Source organism: Neovison vison, chromosome 12, assembly GCF_020171115.1.
Source record: "Neovison vison isolate M4711 chromosome 12, ASM_NN_V1, whole genome shotgun sequence".
NCBI lineage: Eukaryota > Metazoa > Chordata > Mammalia > Carnivora > Mustelidae > Neogale > Neogale vison.
Window position 1 is genome coordinate 69,983,862 of NC_058102.1, and position 16,202 is coordinate 70,000,063.

Genomic DNA, 16,202 nt, shown 5'->3' on the forward strand with positions numbered 1-16,202 from the left:
AATCAATATAAGTAATCATTTAAGGATGAAGGTGACCAAGCTGTGATTGACACTAGTACTTGAAGTACTTGTGGAAAGCAAAACAAAACAAACAAAAACATGAGTTGGCTTTGCTTAAATTTCAGAAAATAAAATGTTAGTACACATAAACACATTATCTCTCAGCATTGAAAACTTCTCATCTATAATTTACCTGCTTGCTAAGAATAAAAGTGTTACTTAAAGGTTTATTGATTTTTTTTTTCTTTTCCCCCAGAAAGAGATTTCATGCCTAAGATTATTCCATTTTTCCATCTGTGCACTCTATACCACCACCTAGTGGAGAAAATGCAAGTTTACTGTCAATTAAAGTCAGGAAGAAAATTAGTAAGATGAAATTTATCCCACATTTCCATGATGATGAGGTATTGCTTCTAGTGTAACGCAGGTTGTGAAAAATACATGAATTAAGAGTGACAAAAGTTCAGACATTTGTGTGGTTTCTAATAAAATGCTTATCAGTTTGTCCACAAATAAACTATTTTATTCAGAAACTTAGAGGATAGATAAAGTACTGAGGTTTTGTGCTGCAGATTGGATTTCTAAGTTGTGTTGGGAAGTTTCTCTTTATTACTCAATTGGAGGGTCCAAAACCTTTTCTTTTTAAGTATTAAGCTTCGAAGCTCCTCTGATATGAATGTATCATTGTATTTACTTAACTGATAGGTACATAAAAGTGTGGAGATAAGTTAGTCAATTTTTATCTAAGCTGGGAAGAAATACAGGTATGTATTATTATTCTGAAGTTTTTGGGGGCAAATGAAGCTTTAAGGCTCTTCCCTCTTTACTGGTAGGGGAGTCCTGTTCAGTCGCAACTAAGAACAAATTCAAACAGTGAAAAACCAAAACCCACTGTTGCTTGCTGACTCTGGCCATCCAAGCCTTTCTCGGTCTCTTGTTCACATGGAATACAAATGGAATCATCTTCCGACTTTCTGAGAGTTACATGCCTTTCAGAGGACATCAGTGTGTACATATACAAATACATTTTTTATGCCTATGAATATTTTACTTACCTGAATTTTGATGATCTGGGCATACAGTAGTGAGTGGGGGCCTTGGGCCCATAGGAAGTGGAAGGGAGGCAGAATAAAATTCAGAGAAAAAACCCAAAAACCAAAAGAAAAAAAACCCGGGAACCACTTTAGTCAGTTCATCAGGCAAACAAAACAGTCATACACGGTCAGCTGGAGTTGAGTCCCTTCTTAATTCTTACCATGACAGACTCTTAACCACCATGTAGGTGTAGACAGACACCAGGCTGCTGAAGACTGGGCGTAGCATTTTTTCATCCTGAGACTGTCAATGTAATAGTCCTGTGCTTGTTTTCTTATTCCCAAGAATCTTGAATCACATAGAATAGAGCAGTGGTCTCGTTTGCCTTTATAATACATAACCTCAAAGCTTTCAGTCTTTCTGTTTTCCTCCTTAGGAAACAACTAAATAATTACTTATAACTGTTTTGTGCTGGAGACAACATAGTTTTGCGTGGTTGGCTTATGCTTTCCCAGTGTTTGTGGGGAAAGACCATGTTCTATCTTTGTCATTCATGACTCAAGTTCCTCACTCCTTCATCCTCTGGCTTTTTGGGGAATCTCCATCTCATCTGGTATCTTCGCCTCCTGTGAAGCTCCCCTCTTGCCGTCTCCTGTCTGTGACCGTGGGGTCTAGTAATGGCACACCCACCTATACCCACCACCTGTCCCCCACACCCACCCCGGCATGTCTTGAAGCGGTTAGTAATCTGTGAACACAGAAGGGGAAGTTAGAAAAGCAAATATTGCATTTCCTCTCTGGAGACAAAAATCATGTCTGGGTTCTTCCCTTTTTCAATTCCCAGTCAATGCAAGGTGTTATAAAGCTGGTTGTCAAAACCATATTTCTCCTCTCAAGGCCCTCCTCACAAAAAGTTGTGATAAATTTCTTTTTCCCCTAAAACTGTAACTCAGAAGGCAAAGCAAAATGGATCCTTCCTCAGAACTCTGGCCTTTGTGTTTCGTTCTTAAAAGACTATCTGGCTTTGTGTAACTCAACTTGAGAAGTAACAGCCCCCGTACTTAGCCCCTCTGGGAGAGAGTTACAGATCTGTTCTAGACTTTAAGACGGGTATCTCCATTTACATTAACAGTTGTGTGTACTTTTACTCCATCACAGCCTTCTCTTGGAGTCAAGAAGCCTACCAAAGCCCTGATCTTTGTAATCTTGAGCCCAGTGGGGCCTTATTTTTCAAGTGGAACCTTTAAGCCAGTGTCCCTCTGGGCCAATCCGAAGTACGTGAGAGCCTGGAAAGGTGGGACTGGGGACTGCAAGATGGGAGGGTAAGTGAATCTGTTTCTGATGAACGTTAAGAGTCCCTCACAACCCTTCAGTTATCACCATCTCAAATCAGCCCAAGGACATATGTTAATATTCAAATTGAAATGCGCTTTTTCTGTTTTGTGTTTATTATTCAGTGTTAAATTGTGCTAGTTCAGGGACACCTGGGTGGCTCGGTTGGTTAAGCATCTGCCTTCGCCTCGGGTCATGATCCCAGGGTCCTGGGATCGAGCCCCATGTCTGGTTCCCCACTCAGCGGAAAGTCGGCTTCTCCCTCTCCCTCTGCTGCTCTCCATGCTTGTGCTCTCTCTCTCTCTCAAATAAAATCTTTTATTAAAAAATTGCATTCATTCAAAGGATAACCTGTGACGCTTTATAAGGGAGAACCACCGAGTGTTATACAGGAGCAAGAACTAAGACAAGTAAAGCGGGAATAACACGAATGCTTTGAATTCACTGCCCCTGGAGGCTGGTGCTCTGGCTGCCGGCGGACAGGTGGCCTGAGAGAGCGTCTGCTGCTGGGGCCGAGGCTCTCCGCCGGCTCCAAGGAGTCCTGTCTGGGGAAGGTGCCCGCTTCACTCAAGTGCTGTCTTCATTGCCACAGATTGTAGCTGTACCTGCTGCCAGCTGGCTGAGGGACAACCCTGCTTTGGCTCTGTCAGGCCAGTCTCATTGGCCATATGTAGCTGGCTGGAAATAAAAGAGCATTTGAAAAGTGTTAGACAATTTCAGGGGTGGACTTGGCCGTGAGCAGAGAATGCCCCTGTGGGTGAGCCTGAATAGCCAGATTCACCCGGGGGCTCTTCCTTTGTGTACACTGAGGCAGCAGTAGGCCTGGGAGGTGACGCTGTGGCGACTTCCTGGCTTAGGGAAAACACGCAGATTCAGGGAGACCTGGGAGTGTCTGGCGATGTATGGCTAGGATGTGAGAGAGATGTTGACAGCTGGGTTTGAACCCTCTGTTGTCCCTCTGTTTTGTGTGTGTGTGTGTGTGTGTGTGTGTGTGTGTTTTCTGCCAAAAAGAAAAAAAAAAAAAAAAGGTTAGAAAATTCTGGGTCCTGTCCTCCCTGCATTTTTAGCAGCTGCATTCTCTCAGTAGCTAGAGAAATCCTAATGAAGTCCATTAAACCAAGAAGTCCCTTTCTTTTCCTTTTAGCATGGAGCACTCCTCCCTGATGGTGGGCTATGCTAGTCAGGTTGAAACAACTTCTTTGGGGTGTTTTTTTGATGTCTTTTTCACCTGTTCAGACTTCTTCACACAGCACAGGCACCCCTGAAACCACACGTATCACTTTGTGAGAACCTCCCCGAGAGTTCACCTTACAGTAAATCCGTCTTTGATGAAGAGCTCCTAATAAGCTCCTTTTTCCTCTTTGGATTTTGCTTTCTAGCTCCCCCTACCTGCCCAGGGTAAAGGTAACATGGAGATGTTGAGAATTGCAGGGAAATTTAGTTTTAGTGTTGGGGACAGTTTGTAACTTTTTATAAAGATGATATAATGCAGTATGAACAGAATCCAGGATCACTAGAGGCCAATTAAAAACTGTCCTTCTCTGTGCAGCACCAAGAGTGAACCCTACTGTTACTATGGGCTTCAGTTAATATTAGCGAATCAGTGTTGGCTCGTCAGTCCTGATAAGTGTATACGAATGTGAGAGGTTAACAAAGGAAACTGAAGTGGGAGAGAAGACACGGGGGAACTTTTTTTGCTCACTTTTTCTGTAAACCTAAAACTGCTATAAAAAAATAAACTCTCTTATAAAAAAAAATTAATACTTGGACTCATTAGGCTCAGGTGGGCCATGATCAGTGGAAGTTGGCATGAAACCTCTCGGAGAAGAGAATATTGGGTCTTATAAATAAAGCAGGAATGACAAGCGGGAAGGCAATAACCCAAAGGGGGGTCTTTTAAACGAAGACGTGCAAAGGAAACATAGGATTCTTCATTTAGTATCAACCTATTTAGTTGGCAAAGACATTTGGCAGCCCCCTTAGATTTTATTATTGCTTCTTTTCTAAACCAATTAATTCAACAATTACCTTCCAAGTTTTTTAGCACCTCTGTAGTCAGTTGACATTTATTAAATAGCTATTGATTTTCCTCAGCTCAAGAAAATTTCTGCCTTCCCAGTTAACCTAAGGAAGAAAAAAAAGGATTTTTAAATTTTTTTTAAAGATTTTATTTATTTATTTGACAGAGAGAGAGACAGTAAGAGAGGGAACACAAGCAGGGGGAGTAGGAGAGGGAGAAGCAGGTTTCCCACCAAGCAGGGAGTCCAATGGTGGGACTTGATCCCAAGACCCTGGGATCATGACCCGAGCTGAAGGCAGACACTTAACAATTGAGTGACCCAGGTGCCCTGGATTTTCTTTTTATTCTAAGATTACTCCACTTCTTTGAAGCCATCAGAGATAATGTTATTCTTTTATATCTAAATATGCATAAATGAGAGAAGTAATACAATGGCATGCAGCTGAAGGAAAGTTCTAGCACCATGGTTCTCACCTGTGGTTACAGATTAAAATCAGCTTTACCAACTACTCCTCTGGGTTCCATGGCTAGAGCCTAAGTAAGGAATTTTTTTTTTTTATTTTATTTAAATTCGAGTTAGTTAACATATAGTGTATTACTGGTTTCGGGGGTAGATTTCAGTGATTCATCAGTTGCATATAACACCCTGTGCTCATTTTGTCACGTGCCCCCCTTAACATCCATCACCCAGTTATCACATATCCCCCCACACCTCCCCCCAGCAACCCTCAGTTTGTTCTCTATAGTTAAGACTCTCATAGGCTTCATCTTCCTCTCCAAAATCTTGTTTTATTTTCCTTCCCTTCCCCTGTGTTCATCAGCTTTGTTTCTTAAATTCCACATAGGAGTGAAATCGAAAGGTATTTGTCTTTCTCTGACTGACTTATTTCACTTATCATAATACCTTTTAGCTCCACCCACGTCATTGTAAATAACAAGATTTTGTTCTTTTTGATGGCTGTGTAATATTCCTGTGTCTGCCTGTCTGTCTGTGTGCGCACACGTGTGTGCGCACCACATCTTCTTTATCCTCAATCAGTGGATATCTAGGCTCTTTCCATAATTTGGCTATTGTGGATATTGCTGCTGTAAACACTTGTGTGCATGTGCCCCTTCAAATCACTATTTTTGTATTCTTTGGATAAATACCTAGTAGTGTAATTGCTGGATTATAGGGTAGTTCTATGAGCATTAGAGTTTTTTAATGTGAAAACAAAGTTTAGAAACTGAGTTAGAGGAAGGTCTTTCATCATTGGAACATCTTTATTCCCGATTTCTTAGTTTCCTTGTTAATATGAAAAGAATTGGCCCTGCCCCCACTCTATCTTAATTAATTAATTAGCAAATTAATTAATTCTTACTTTAATTAATTTTACCCACCCAGGCGCCCCAAAGAGTTATTTTTTTTAAAAGATTTTATTTATTTGTTTGTTTATTTGAGAGCGAGAAAGAGAGCATGGGGTGGGGTGAGGAGGTAGATAGTAAAAGGGAGAAGCAGACTCCCTGCTGAGATCTGGGCCTCCAGGATCATAACCAGAGCCAAAGGCAGTCACTTAGCCAACTGAGCCACCCAGGTGCCCTAGAAGAGATATTTTTTTGAAAAACTTGATTTTATTAGGCTATAAGAGGCTCACATGAGCTGTTTCTGAGCTTTTATTGTTATTGCTTTTTTTCCAAGTAGCCCATGCAGTGTATAAAGTATTCATATTTGCCAGATGAATCCGTTAAGGCAAAAATATGAACTGACTCACTTAAGTGCACACATAGCCAAATAGTAGAAGTTCAAGAGCTGTACTAAAGTCCACTGGCCCCAAACCCATGTTCTTTCTATTGGACTCCTGCTGAAGTTTCATTTATCCTCCATTATTGAAAAGTATTCATAATTTTAACTCCACTGTTGCTTATTTACCATTAATTTCTGAATCTGGGTGGTCCAGCTTTTTATGGTCATCAAACAAACCTCCTATATAAAGCATTATATACTCCCTAGATTGGCTGCTAATTTTCATTTTATTATCTGCATTTTGAAGTTTTTTTTTTTTTTTTAAGATTTATTTATTTTGGGGTGCCTGGGTGGCTCAGTGGGTTAAAGCCTCTGCCTTCAGCTCTGGTCATGATCCCAGGGTCCTGGGATCAAGCCCCGCATCGTGCTCTCTGCTCGGCAGGGAGTCTGCCTCCCTTTCTCTCTCTCTGCCTGCCTCTCTGCCTTCTTGTGATCTCTGTCTGTCAAACAAATAAAATCTTAAAAAAAAAAAAAAAAGATTTATTTATTTTTGCAAGATAGAGAATGAGCACAAACAGTGGGAGAAGTGAAGGGGGAGAGAATCCCAAGCAGACTCTGCACTGGGTTTGGAGCCCCATATGGGGCTCGATCCCATGATCCTGAGATTACGAGATAATGACCTGTGTCAAAATCAAGTCAGATGCTCAACTGACTGGGCCAACTAGGTGCCCCATTTTGAAATTCTTTTAATGAATCTTACATGACTTTGATGTGAATAAATTCATGACCCATGTAGCCATATAATGTAAGGCCTATTTACCATAGTTTTTCTAGAATGTTTTAGTTATTTGTCAATATTCTTGGAGTTGCAAATCAGAAAACCAACTCAAAGGGTGCCTGGCTCGCTCAGTCAATGAAACGGGTGACTCTTGATCTTGGGCTTGTGGGTTCAGGCCTCATAGAGGGTGTAGAGATTACTTAAAAATAAAAAATAAAAAATAAAAATAAATAAACAGACTCAAACCATCTTAAGCAGGAAATTAATTGAGGGGCTCATGTATGTAGGATGGCAGCGGTGGACCCACTAGGGGCTCAGATCATTGTTGCCAAGTCTCTTTTGCCCTTGTGTATGTCCTGCTCACCTGCTTTCCTTCTACCCAGTCTGTTTCTCTCTCTCTTGCCCTTCCTTCTGGTTCTCTCCTCCCTCCCTCTCTTGTGGGAGCTTCTGCCTGTATGTTAGCCTCGGGCTCTCCTATTTCAGATGCCTTCTCCTGTGAAGGGTAGTGATCGTGAACACAATAGATGCCAAGCTTATGTCAGAACAAACAGGCTGCCATTACCCCCCAAAGGGTAAAATAACATCTTTCAGTTTCCCTATATTAAAATGAATGAGTGAATCTCTCAAAAAAGGGCTTATATGAGCACCTACATGCCCACCCTTTAATTCAGTTGTGTAGGGCAAGGTATAATGACTTCCAGTCAACCCAAGCAGAATGACTTGGCTCCAAAGGAGGGCCCAAAGAGAATATAGTGGGATGAAAATGGCAGACAGCCACAGTGTGGGGCTCTAGTGCTTAACTGATACTTTCAATTAGACATTTTGATCTCAACCAAATGTAAAAGAGGCACTTTAAAAGGCCTAGGTGGGTATTTTGTGGACGCTGACGTTAATGCTTTGTAGTAGTTATTGTGGTATTTTGTTTCCATGTGCTTTGGGGGGGGGGCGTCATAATCCAAGGGTGGGTTTAGGTTTCCTTTCCAAGCCCTCGACTATCATATGGTAGTTCTTCTCAAACTTGTTAACTAATATCCTGTGAAAACCGAGGAAAGTGAATTATACAACCAGGGGCTTAGGAGGCAAGCAAACATCATATTTATTTGAGGGCTCTTACGTATTATCTAAAACATTCATCCACATGTTGTAATATACTCCATAATTTTCTCATTCAAGTTTGATGAAAGATAACAAATTTAATAAAATATTGTTAAACTAAACTGTTATTCTAGGAAGATGTGTTATCTTTCTTTGATTTTGAATAATCTAGGATAAATAGTACAGGTTGAACAAAATGGGCTTTTGGAATACGTTTGGTTAAAATCAGGATTTTTAACTTTTTTTTTTTTTAAAGATTTTATTTATTTATCTGACAGAGATCACAAGTAGGCAGAGAGGCAGGCAGATTGAGAGGAGGATGCAGGCTCCTTGCGGAGCAGAGAGCCTGATGTGGGGCTCGATCCCAGGACCCTGGGATCATGACCCGAGCCGAAGGCAGAAGCTTTAACCCGCTGAGCCACCCAGGCGCCCCAGGGTTAACATTTTGTCCCACCCTTTGGAGAATATAGACATTGGGCATTCACTGTCTCCTGGATATTATCGAAAGGTCTCAGTTAAGAGAGCACAATTTGGTGCTTTGCTACTTCATGTAATTTGATACACGTTTGGCTAACGTACAGAACTGGTGTGAGGTTTCCATGAAATAACCCACAGACAATTTCTTGGAAGTTGAAAAAATACCTAAGAACTTTTAACTGTTATCATTAACTTGGCTATCTACCTTTGTCCTCAATATCTCTACTTTTCAATTTAGGATGCCACAATTTTGCTCTGTTCTTTCTGTCGCTCACGTGAGTGCAGTTAAATCATTTAGTCTGTCTAATGAGTCTCCTTTAATGTTATGCAGTTAACTAGAGAATATACACCCACACACATATAAAAGGCATGGTGCACTGACTACATCTGTATACAAATTAAAGACCTGAGGATTTTATTAGGGAAGATAGCATAAGAAGGGTGGTATATTCACAGTCAATATGTTTTCTCTTTCTGAAAAGGAATTACGGCTCATCCCTTTTTGCCCAATGTGAAGCCGCGGATCACGGCTGTCAGCAGGTTCTGTGGCTCTACGGAGAAGATAATCAGATAACTGAAGTTGGAACTATGAATCTTTTTCTTTACTGGATAAATGAAGATGGAGGTAATTCACTCCGATTTCAGCTCTTTGCAATTTGTCAATCATTTTAAATGAGGCAAGAGAAAAAAGAATGAGGACCTTAGAATAAGGAATAAGTAGCATGTGCCCAAAGGCTAAGAACTACTGTGCTTTTGTTGTTCAAGTAGAAATGAGTGTAAATTCACAGAACTGAGAAAAGTTTTGTTTGGGGGTTTGGGCTCTAGTGGTGCTTATTATGGAGATGTCAACTTAAGGAATTTAAATCTCCGTGCTTTGAAGATGTGTTGCCTTATTCCCTCTGCTGTCTTCTTACCCATTTTCCTATCCAAAATCCCTTGCATTTGGAGATCAGTCTCAGGTCAATTCAATGGCCATTCATCATATGCTATAGGCTGAAAATGTTGTGGTTATAAGCGTAGTTCTGCTGATTCTACTGATAGGACATTTAGTGTATTTTCTTGCTAAAAGTCATGTAACAGCTGTTGCCCTTTCTGCATATTTTGATAATATATCAGAAATCTTCCAGGTTTACTCTGGAGCTCAATTTGATTAAAACACTATTTTTAAGGGTGCATTGGTCCATTTTGGGAATTGTACTTAGATCCTGGTTCATTCAAGACTGTTAATATGTGTCTACTATAAAAATCTGTATTTCTTCATTGCCTTAAATATCCTGAATGCTCAGTATCTTTCTTTTCTATTTTTTCAGTTAGTTGGCAGAGACCATAGGGGTTTAGCAAAATGTTGACAATGTCTATGGTATTGGATGAAATGACCAATACTGGGGGACAATACATATATATGCATTTATTTCCATTAGAATTTTAATAGTCATAAAAGTTTAAAAACATCTTTTTAGGTTTGTTTAAGTTCTTAGGCTGTTCTTTTCACAATACTGAGTATAGAGACTAGAGATATAAGTTTCCAAATATTTGTAAAATCTGAGTATTCGTTTCAATTAAAATTTTAAGTGAACTTTTTCTTTTAAAGTAGCTACAGTAACTTCTATTGCTCTTTTGGTTTTTGGCTACTTATAGAGGAAAATGGTGATTCAGATGTGGCTGACTTCAGAGCTATGCACTAATTTGAGCATTAGTTGCAGAGACTAATAAGATGAGCCTTATATTCCAGTCAGTTGTAGAATAAACAGGTGTGGTGAGTACACCTTGTCCTTGGGTTGGCCATTGGTAATCCTTGACATTTGAAAAGCCAGATGCAGATCATGCTGATTCTTCCATTTCTATTCTTTGTACTTGGCACTGTTTAGAAACAAAATTTATACTGGAATATTTGTGATTTCTAAATTTGAGTCATTGCAAATGACATATTTCGAAAGCTATGCTTGAAAGATGACAGCCAGTGTTACACTCTGTATTTAGGAGAAAATATATTGATTCAACTCCTTTCTACCTGCCCACTCCCACCTCCAAACCTCCTTCCCCCAAGAAAACCCACACAACCCTTAAAAAAAAAAATACATCATACAGAAGTGGTAACATCATTATTTATGGATGGGAGATGTCAGGATTTAAGTACAGTCTCATTCAGAGCTACACGATTTAAAACAGAAACACTAGAAACTTGTCCTGGTGAAAAATTACCCGTTATCCAAACAACAATCATGAACCATTTCCACCATGACTTTTAAAGGTCAGAATAGACATGAGTGAATTTGTCTTTTTGCTCTTAGAAAATATATCAGACCTCAGAAGTTAGCTGTTATGGTTGCCTGACATGGCTTTAGTTTCAATGCTTTTTCAACTTGTGGGTGTTCACCTAACAGAGCAAATAAAATTTGAAATAAGGAGAAAAAAAGTACAGTAAATGTTTGTACAATACCACGAGAGAAGTCAGTAGAATGTTAGGAATGACCTTTGGGCTAAAAACAAAAGACAACACTAAAAGAACTCGATAGTACCTTTGATTTATACCATGCAACTTTTGGAAAATTCAAGGAATAATAAGTTGAAAATCAACAAAATAATATTGATTTTCACAAGCTTTACCCCTCGGAGGTCTGAGTAGAGTCCTTTCAGTAAAAACCTGCCATCTTTCTAGGAGCACACTCACTGCCCCTTTTGGACAAGACGGCTGCCCCAGAAAGGTATACCAAGTAAATAATCTGTCCTCATAGCCCAGTGCTGTCAACTGTAGCTATCCGTGGTACTGGGCCTGTAACTCATGTGGTTTTGATTCTAGCAACAGCGACCCTGCGAACAAGATCACACAGCACTGATTCTCTGCCTCACTGTGTCGCTGAGTAATTTACCAAACATGCTTACTATTCACAGCTGGAACAAACCATTTTACCTTGCCCTGGTCTCTGGAGCTACCCTGAAAATAAGACCCAGTCGTGTGGCTGAGTTTAGAGTTAGTTGGGTGAATGATCATGGCAGTGAGTATTGATGTTGCTCGCTCTGCGTGGGCCCCATGAGCCTTCTCAGACATCAGGCATTTGTAGACTTTATGGCACCCTCCTTCCTCAGAGGTGTGCATGGCTTGCTCCCTGCTCTCTAGTCTTTGCCCATATATCCCTTTCTCAGTAAGTCTTTCCTCAAGCATCTTAATAAATGGCAGGTTCCCTCCCCTATCACTCCTGGCATTTCCCTTTGCTTTCCCTCTTTTCTTTCCTTTTTTTTTTTTTTCTCCAGAGTCTCATGTATATTTAACATAATACTTGTTTGCCTCTACCTATTAGAAAGTAAACAGGAATTATGTCCGTTCTGTTCACTGCTATACGCACAGTGCACAGATAAGACAACTGCAGAGGGTAGGCCTTCACTATATTATTTGTTGAATAAATAATCCCTGTGCTGACAGCGTTTGGGCACTACAAACCCTATACAAACGATAATTTTAAAAAAATAATGAATTTTTTATTAGAAATTGACTTTGGGATGTCACAGATGACATCTGCCGTTACTGCTTCTAAATTCTTCATCTCCTACCAATGATTTCTTTGTCAAAAACAAGTTGTATTTGTAGGCTCTGTTTTCCTCATGTTGGGCAATCTGGAGCCAGTTCTGGCTCTTGTAAGCATGTTTGTGGTTGCAGAGGAAAATGAATATTTCTCACCCAAATGTTGTCATGTCATCATCTCTGTCTGGCAACCAGAGAAACAGATGTTCTGTGCCTTGACCTTAGGCTAGTGGTTGCAGTTTTGGGTGTTAAGTATATTTCACAGAACTGCACTTGCCCATCCAAGGCCTCTGTTTTTATTTAACTTTATGTAGCCTTAGAGCTCAGCAAGCTTTAGGAAAGGTCCAGTTCGGAGGCGCTGGAAGTATGTTTGTCTCTCGGTGTGGGGTCTGCGCGCACACACGCACACACACACATACACACAGATCCCCACATTTATGTGTCCAGCTAGCTAGCTATCGCAACACACAGGTTTATTTTGAGATCAACACTTCTAAACATGACAAAAAGTAGCCCTAAGACCATTGCCAAGAACAAATTTTCTCCTTTCCAGAAAGTGGTTTTCAGCAGATGATTTTTAGAAATAAACTTCCAAAAAATCATACTGCTGTCTCCTAGGAAAAAAGGGCTATTCATTCATTCATTTATTTATTTTTTAATGCGGAAACACTTATTACATACCACACTGGGCCAGGCACAGCACCAAGTTCGGGGGACACAGGCATGAAGGTAGGGTTTTGGTCTTTCAGACAGCTTGTTTGTTGGGGATGTCTGGGGAAACCACAGGGGAGTAGGGGAGCCCCAACCACAGGATACTAAAAGAAAAGACAATGGCCCCACTGTTGGGACACGTAAGCTCTGATCCTGACTCTCCCCCAATCTTGCAAGTCATTTATGTTTAGAGAGCCTCTCTCTTTTTCTGGTAAGTAAGGATTGCATGAGGTGATTTCTGAAGTCCTTTTTAGCTACTTAAACTGGCTTGGGGGAGCTTACGGAAACCACTGTGATTTCTACAGTTCTTGCTACCTGGCAATCCTTTCAAGCATACGCTGTTTATTGCTCTGCAAGTAAATGATAAGCAGCATATCTGTTACAAGGTTCAACATCTTTATAGAGTGGTGATTTAAGGCTTAAATTTCCCCCCCTAGATTAGACTCCTGGGTGCCAGATGTGGGGAGGAGAAGGGGAAGTTGAGTACCAGACTTTTCCTGTAAGGAGAGCTTGTGCGGTTGTCGGATCCCGCAGACAGATCATCATACCGGCCCCCGTGTTGGTTAGTAATGCATGTGATCCTTCTCACAGTACAACAGTGTCTCAGCCTTGGCTCTCCATGAATCACACTTGGACTTATGTTTTGATCTTTTGGATTTCTTGTTTTCCTCTCTCTTTTTCTTTGTTAGCCATATCCATGCTTGAGCCTACCCTGAGTGCATTAACATTTGAGTCATAGAGGTATGAAGTCAGTATCTCTCCCTCTTTGATGTGGATGCCCCTCCAGGTTTGAAAATCGTTATAGATAGGGATATCTCTAAAGGGCAGTGTAGAAACGGTGACCAACCTGAAGAGGCAAACGTACTTCCTGTCCTCCACAGGAGTCTCAGATGGTTTGGTAATGATCAGTGTTCCTGTATCCAATCTAGGTACATGATCCTAATCACTAACCAGCGTTAATCCACGGAGGTAAATTTTGACTTCAGAAGGTTCCTCTTACTGTTTGGAAGTGGAACATCTTCTCAGGTTTTACTAGGCAAGGATACATTGAAGATGATTCGATGAGTGGCTTTACTTCCTTTTTCTTCCTCCTCTTTTTTTTTTTTTTTTTTTTTAAATAAAGATTTACCTGGAGTGCGAATTGATTTGGAAAGTTAGCTAATGCAGACTGGTAACATCATCTTCATGTTTATTATCAGCAAAGTTGCGAGAAACAGTTTTTTTTTTAAGTGGCTGTTAATATAAGGCATGGCTAATGTCGTTCAAGTTTGAAAATATTCCAATTTCTAATTGACAGAAGAAGAACTGGCAACTCCTCCACTAGATGGCATCATTCTTCCAGGAGTGACGAGGCAGAGCATTCTGGACCTGGCACACAAGTGGGTGGGTGCCTTTGACAGGAACAACTTTATAAGCATGAAACAAAAGTCAATCGAAATAAGCCCAGCTTCGTGTCGAAATAATATTCTGTCGTTCCATCCAGTGTTATCTAATCTTTAAATCTGAACTTGAGCCGAAATAACTCTTCCAGATGGACTGTCTTGGCAACACCGCTAAATAAGTATTGTCTGTAGGAAGGGCATAGAGAAAGCAGTTTGGCGAGTTATCCTCGTGAGGAAGTCTTCTAGTACTAATCTCACACTCTTTGCCAGGTGTCTCCTACCAGCTCACCTGGTTTATACTCCACGTGCTACCATTTTGCCTGTCCTGAAGTTCTCAAATCTGAGTGTGTTGTTTCTAGTCAGCAGCGATTTCTAGTTCTTCCCTTCCTCTATTTATTCCAATGTAACCATGCTAGTCAGAGAAATTAAAGAATTTTACTGACATATAAATGTTTACTAACATCACATTATTAGTTTGGCTGCCTTTTTTCCCCTTCCTTCCTGCCCCCTGTCCTCCCCAATTCACATACATGCTTATTTTAAAGTCAAAGCACTCAAGCAAATGTAGTTGTTTTCAGTAGAGTTTCTCATCCATGTGACACAGGCAAGCACGTTAAGCCATTTGGTATTGAAATGACGTTTATAACATACTCAAGATGAATGTTGGAAGAGTTGGTTATCTGGCAAAGGTTCTTGGATGGAACTTTTGACCCATGTGTGACAGTGGTCTCCAAGGGACATGAAAAGACTTTGAGCGCACTGTGGTCAAACAGTATTAATAGCACAAATGTTTGGGAACGCACGTATTATCTAGGAGAGGACTAGCATAGTTTTTCTGGAAAAAGCTTTGGAAGTAAAGGAAATGTGCTATAAATAATTCTACAAAACTCTGAAGTAGACAAGACCCAACTGCCACATGCCGGCTGGCACATTGGGCATGACATTTGCAAACTGTTGGTGTCATTTCAAGCAGCTTGCCCTGTCCTAAATATGTTTGCAGTTGGAAAGATGTATTTTCGAAGCTCAGTAATTTTTGTTTTATTAAAGAAAAAAAGTCAACCACGTACAGAAGGTTTGATGACAAGCTGCAAGTGGAAATGCTTTCCCACACTAATGATTTGCTAGCTCGAAAAATAGGTCATTATGGAGGAAGTTTTTCCTTGACTCCTCAGCTGTAATTTATTTTAAAAGCTATTTGAAAACAGTGAGACATAAATGCCAAGAGGCATGTGGGGGGTTACCATTACTTGCCAGACAGGGAAAATTGTCCAAAGATAAGTAAGGGTGAGCAGAGTAAAAACAATTCTGTTTATTTACAAGAGATTTTTTTTTTTCTTTTCCAGAACACAGAGCTCATCTTGTTTTCAGTTAACTTGGCTGATTTTCTGGAATTTATTTATTTATTTATTTACCTTTGAACAACGTAATTGCAATTGCAGACTGAGATAAATTGAAACTTGCAAAAAGCCATATTTCTATTGCAGACATATTTTCCTACCCTTTCAAATCATACTTACAGCATGATACCTTCTTCTTCTAATGTTTTAAATCTTGCCAAGGGCTGTGATTTTCATTTTTATCGTGGATCTGTAAGTTTTAAAAAATACTCTCATCTTATTAAAAAAGAAAGCAACAGAGAATTTTTTTTTTAAATAAGATGAGACAGGCTTTGAACTTTAACCATTAACATAAAAGAATGAAAATGAAACAGATTGAAGAATGAGTATTAAACAGATCGTTTAAGCAGATAGCTTAAAAACATCAGGTTTGTTTTGTTTTTTTTTCATTTCCTATCTTCAAGCAAATAAAAGTTCAAATGGTTCGGCAGAAGCTGATGAGGTTATACCAATAATTCAGTGAAGAAATCTGACCTAAGGAGATACTAAAGACAGGAAGAGGATTTCTGCTATAAAGTCAACTGAATCAGTGAATTTAGGAAGAAAGGAAATATACAGTGTAATTTCTCAAAGTCCAAATATACTTTCTATGGTTTTAAAATAATGAAATATTTCAGATAGTGAAATTCAGTTTATGTTTTTACTCCATGAAAGACCCAGTAGAGATAGGAGGAATTTTGGAGCCAGTCAGATTGGACCTGAGTTCAAGTTCAGTTTCTGCACTTAAGTAAC

At 39.9% G+C, this 16,202-nt stretch overlaps 1 protein-coding gene across 4 annotated transcripts in view; it reads left to right on the forward strand.

Annotated features, from left to right (window-relative positions):
* The window catches only part of BCAT1 (branched chain amino acid transaminase 1), a 103,933-nt gene that overhangs the window by 75,194 nt on the left and 12,537 nt on the right, over window positions 1–16,202 (forward strand). For all 4 annotated transcript variants that reach the window (XM_044229378.1, XM_044229376.1, XM_044229379.1 and 1 more), the window contains 3 exons: window positions 2,194–2,357; window positions 8,943–9,085; window positions 13,989–14,074. In XM_044229378.1, the coding sequence (XP_044085313.1) occupies window positions 2,194–2,357; window positions 8,943–9,085; window positions 13,989–14,074 (393 nt within the window). The remainder of the gene's footprint in view (window positions 1–2,193; window positions 2,358–8,942; window positions 9,086–13,988; window positions 14,075–16,202) is intronic.